General features: G+C 38.5%; 1 protein-coding gene across 4 annotated transcripts in view; it reads left to right on the top strand.

The window, feature by feature from the left end:
• Positions 1–5,000, top strand: part of dop1a (DOP1 leucine zipper like protein A) — a 42,693-nt gene that overhangs the window by 22,301 nt on the left and 15,392 nt on the right. For all 4 annotated transcript variants that reach the window (XM_061673828.1, XM_061673829.1, XM_061673830.1 and 1 more), the window contains 2 exons: positions 3,045–3,170; positions 4,384–4,518. In XM_061673828.1, coding sequence (XP_061529812.1) covers positions 3,045–3,170; positions 4,384–4,518 — 261 coding nt within the window. The remainder of the gene's footprint in view (positions 1–3,044; positions 3,171–4,383; positions 4,519–5,000) is intronic.

Genomic DNA, 5,000 nt, shown 5'->3' with positions numbered 1-5,000 from the left:
GCTGGAAGATGAAATCTGCATGTCCGTACAGATCCTCAGCAGACGGAATCATGAAGTCCTCTAAAACATTCTGATTGACTGTTGCGGTGACCTTGGATTTATGAAAGCAGAGTTTAGCAACACCTGCACTGGACATTGCACCCCAAATCATGACTGACTGTGGATATTTCACAATGGACCTCAAGCAGCTTGGGTTCCATTCTTCACCCGTCTTCCTTCAAACCCATAGACTTTGACTCTCGATTGAAAGGCACACTTTCATCGGAAAGGAGGACCACTGGTCAACAGTCCAGTCCTTCGTCTCCTTGGCCCAGTTGAGACACCTCCTACGTTGGCTCAGGCTCAGAAGTGGCTTGACCCGAGGAACCCGACAGTTGTAGTCCATCTCCCGGATGCGTCTAAATGTGGTGCTTTTTGAAGCTGTGATTCCTACCTCATTCCACTCTTTCTGGATCTTTGCTAGATTCTTGAATCTTCTGTGTTTGATAATCTGCATGAACCCTCGGTCATCTGTTTTGCCGGTGCATCTTCTCCTGCCACATTTTGTCCTTCACTAGACTTTCCATTGATATACTTGGACACAGCACTCTGTAAACAGCCAGCCTCCTTGGCTATGAACCTTTGTGGCTTACCCATCCTATGGAGGGTATCAATGATGGTGTTCTGGCCAGTTATCAAGTCTGCAGTCTTCCCCATATTTAACCCAACTGAGACAATTGGACTTGAAGCAATTTAATGACACCTGGGGAAACCTGTGCAGGTGCTTTGAGTTTAGTAAATGATTAGCGTGTGACAGTTTAAAACATTTGTGGTCTGCAAAATGTGGGTTGATTTCTTCTCTGTATTCAAATTTTTTGAATTCCTGATTGTGTGCGTTTTATGAGCTGGAAGCCCAAATTATGTTAAAATAAACAAATAAAACTTGAAATTGTTTACATTTGGGGCCCTGAATCTATAATCTACAACCCCAATTCCAATGAAGATGGGACGTTGTGTTAAACCTAAATAAAAACAGAATACAATGATTTGCAAATCATGTTCAACCTATATTTAATTGAATACAATACAAAGACACGATATTTAATGTTCTAACTAATAAACTTTGTTGTTTTTAGCAAATAGTAATTAACTTAGAATTTTATGGCTGTAACAAGTTCCCAAAAAGCTGGGACAGTTGGCAAAAAATACTGAGAAAGTTGAAGAATGCTCATCAAACACCTTTATAGAACATCCCACAGGTGAAGAGGCCAATTGGGAACAGGTGGGTGCCATTATTGAGTATAATAGGAGCTTTCTTGAATTGTTCAGTCATTCACAAGCAAATATGGGGCGAGGTTCACCTCTTTGTGAACAAGTGCATGAGAAAATAGTCGAACGGTTTAAGGACAATGTTACTCAATGTACAATTGCAAGGAGTTTAGGGATTTCATCATCTACGGTACATAATATCATCAAAAGGTTCAGAGAATCTGGAGAAATCACTGCATTTAAGCGGCAAGGCCGAAAACCAACATTGAATGCCTGTGACCTTCGATCCCACAGGCGGCACTGCATCAAAAACCGACATCAATGTGTAAAGGGTATCACCACATGGGCTCAGGAACACTTCAGAAAACCAATGTCAGTAAATACAGTTCGGCGCTACATCCGTAAGTGCAACTTGAAACTCTACTATGCAAAGCAAAAGCCATTTATCAACAACACCCAGAAACGCCGCCGGCTTCTCTGGGACCGAGCTCATCTAAGATGGACTGATGCAGAGTGGAAAAGTGTTCTGTGGTCCGACGAGTCCACATTTCAAATTGTATTTGGAAATTGTGGACGTCGTGTCCTCTGGGCCAAAGAGGAAAAAAAACATCCAGACTGTTAAGGATGCAAAGTTCAAAAGCCAGCATCTGTGATGGTATTGGAGCTGTGTTAGTGCCAATGGCATGGGTAACTTACACATTTGTGAAGGGACCATTAATGCTGAAAGGTACATACAGGTTTTGGAGAAACATATGCTGCCATCCAAGCAACGTCTTTTTTATGGACACCCCTGCTTATTTCAGCAAGACAATGCTAAACCAGATTCTGCACGTGTTACAACAACGTGGCTTTGTAGTAAAAGAGTGCGTGTACGAGACTGGCCTGCCTACAGTCCAGACCTGTCACCCATTGAAAATGTGTGGCGCATTATGCAGCGTAAAATACGACAACGGAGACCCCGGACTGTTGAACAGCTGCAGCTGTACATCAAGCAAGAATGGGAAAGAATTCCACCTACAAAGCTTCAACAATTAGTGTCCTCAGTTCCCAAATGTTAATTGAATGTTGTTAAAAGAAAAGGTGATGTAACACAGTGGTAAACATGAACCTGTCCCAGCTTTTTTGGAACGTTGTGGAGCCATAAAATTCTAAGTTAATAATTATTTGCTAAAAACAATAAAGTTTATCAGTTTGAACATTTAACACATCATTCATTCATTGGAATTGGGGTTGTATGAAAGTTTAACTTTTTGAATGGAATGATGGAAATAATTAAACTTTTACATGATATTTAATTTTTTTGGAAAGGGTCTTTGTGTGTGTTTGTGTGTGTGTGTGTGTGTGTGTGAGTGTGTGTGTGCGTGCGCCGTGAACGTATTGGCCGCCTTCTCAAATATGTATATTTTTGCATAGTTTCCCCACATTAATGTTAATCTTAAACATTAAAGTGGGGAAACTATGCAATAATTTGAGAAGGGGGCCAGTACTTTTTCACAGCACTGTGTGTGTGTGTGTGTGTGTGTGTGTGTGTGTGTGTGTGTGTGTGTGTGTGTGTAGTTTTGCTCTGCAAATAACTTTATTGCACAGCCCTTGCTACTCCAGGAAAGCTCATCAAATGCATAACTTGTTGCATTTACCACTGAACTTACAATTTTCCCAAATCAGCAATTTTTATTTGATTATGTAATGCCACGATATGCTATACTTTATACTGATGCTAACACTGTCGATTTGATTTTCTTTCAAGTTCACAGATAGGACATAACATAAATTCCTCACTTGCATCTCATCTCCAGAAAATTCGTCAGCAAATCCTTGAGCTGCTTGGCCCAATCTCCATGAACCATGGCACTCACTTCATGGCAGCCATTGCCTATGTTTGGAATGAAAGGAAACAGATCAAGACTCCAGTCAGAAATAAAGTGGGTGATGTAAAATAAAACTGATCAATCTCTTTTCACTCAAACACATTTTTAACACATTTGCTTTTGTTTAGTTGTGATTTTAGCATGGTAATTCCATGGTACGGTATGTTAGAATTTTATTGTCAGTCCTCATTGTATGTGTAACATACAGAGGGCTGAAATTAGTTTTCTAAGATGCCACTGTTACAAAAACAATTTAAAAAAAAAAAAGAACAAAAAAATCACCTCTTTGTACCAAAATTTGAGCCAGTCACTCGGCTTCTCTTCGAAAATTAGAAACTTGTAGAAACATAAGATTCGACCACTAAAACGCTTGTCCATTCAGGAAACCAAATACAAAAACCAATTTAATTTAACTTTTAAACTAAGAATTAACAATGTTCTTTGCTATTTGTTCTGTTTTTCTGTTATACATTTGAATATTCAAACATAACAATAATAATAACAATATGAGCATTTGGATACATTTTTGGTTAAGAGCTTTTACATACTGGTGTATATCTAGTGTTCTGTCACTGCCAATTCCTGACAGTAAGTTTCAGCATACATACTGTTCATTATGTGTAAGAGGAGGTGTGGCTGTGTTTATGGGAGTGTATGTGTGTAGGTGTGCATCTGTTATGTGTGTGGGGTGGCGTTAGGTTTGTTTGTATTGTTTGCTTTTATTGTGTAAAGTACTTTTATACTACATTTTAATGTATGAAAAGTTATATAGAAGTAAATTCTGATTGATCCACTTATTGATTGGGTGATTTATTAATATTATCCATTTCAAAAATCTAAAAAAATATTTGCATAACTACCAATAATGTTAATTTAGGGTTGCTGTACCATGAGAATCAGAATCATCTTTATTGGCCGAGTATAAGGAATTTGTCTCCGGTAGTTGAAGCCAATCTAGTACTACAGCAAACAAGTCACTATTACAAAAGTACACATTTAGGACATAATGACGCTCTGTATGTTTTTTGTTTAAGTAATTTAAAGTGTCCAGTAGTGCGCAATACCTAAACAACTCAAGTCTTACGGTGGGTGGTGAGCTAATATATTTGTTCAGATCTTAGGGAAATGTTGATTTGCTGGAAAGCATTGATTTCCACTGCTAAAAGATAACTATAAAATGCTTAAAATTGCTTAAAATCTTTGTATATATACTTCATATATTTATCACAGTTATATGATCTCTGCTTTGGTTCTGAATGACTTTTAGGTGATTCCTGTAGCCAGTGATGAACAGCTGCTACTGGTTGAGCTGGTTCGCTCTGTGAGTGCCATGCGCACTGAAACGGTCATGCACACAGTAAAAGAGGTTCTGAAGCAGCCGCCAGGCATTGCAAAGGATAAGGTTTGTGTTTTTAAACTTTAGTTGCCAATACCAGCCATACACCTGGATTGACACACAAATCTAGTAACTACAACCCCAATTCCAATGAAGTTGGGACGTTGTGTTAAACATGAATAAAAAGAGAATACAATGATTTGCAAATCATGTTCAACCTATATTTAATTGAATACACTACAAATACAAGATATTTAATGTTCAAACTGATAAACTTTATTGTTTTTAGGAAATAATCATTAACTTCGAATTTTATGGCTGTAACACGTTCCAAAAAAGCTGGGGACAGTTGGCAAAAAATACTGAGAAAGTTGAAGAATGCTGATCAAACACCTTTATAGAACATCCCACAGGTGAACAGCCTAATTGGGAACAGGTGGGTGCCATGATTGCGTATAAAAGGAGCTTCCCTAAATTGCTCAGTCATTTACAAGCAAAGATGGGGCGACATTCACCTCTTTGTGAACAAGTGCGTGAGGAAATAGTCG

Source organism: Phycodurus eques, chromosome 4 (assembly GCF_024500275.1).
Source record: "Phycodurus eques isolate BA_2022a chromosome 4, UOR_Pequ_1.1, whole genome shotgun sequence".
Taxonomy (NCBI): domain Eukaryota; kingdom Metazoa; phylum Chordata; class Actinopteri; order Syngnathiformes; family Syngnathidae; genus Phycodurus; species Phycodurus eques.
This window is presented reverse-complemented; position numbering and strand designations above follow the sequence as displayed.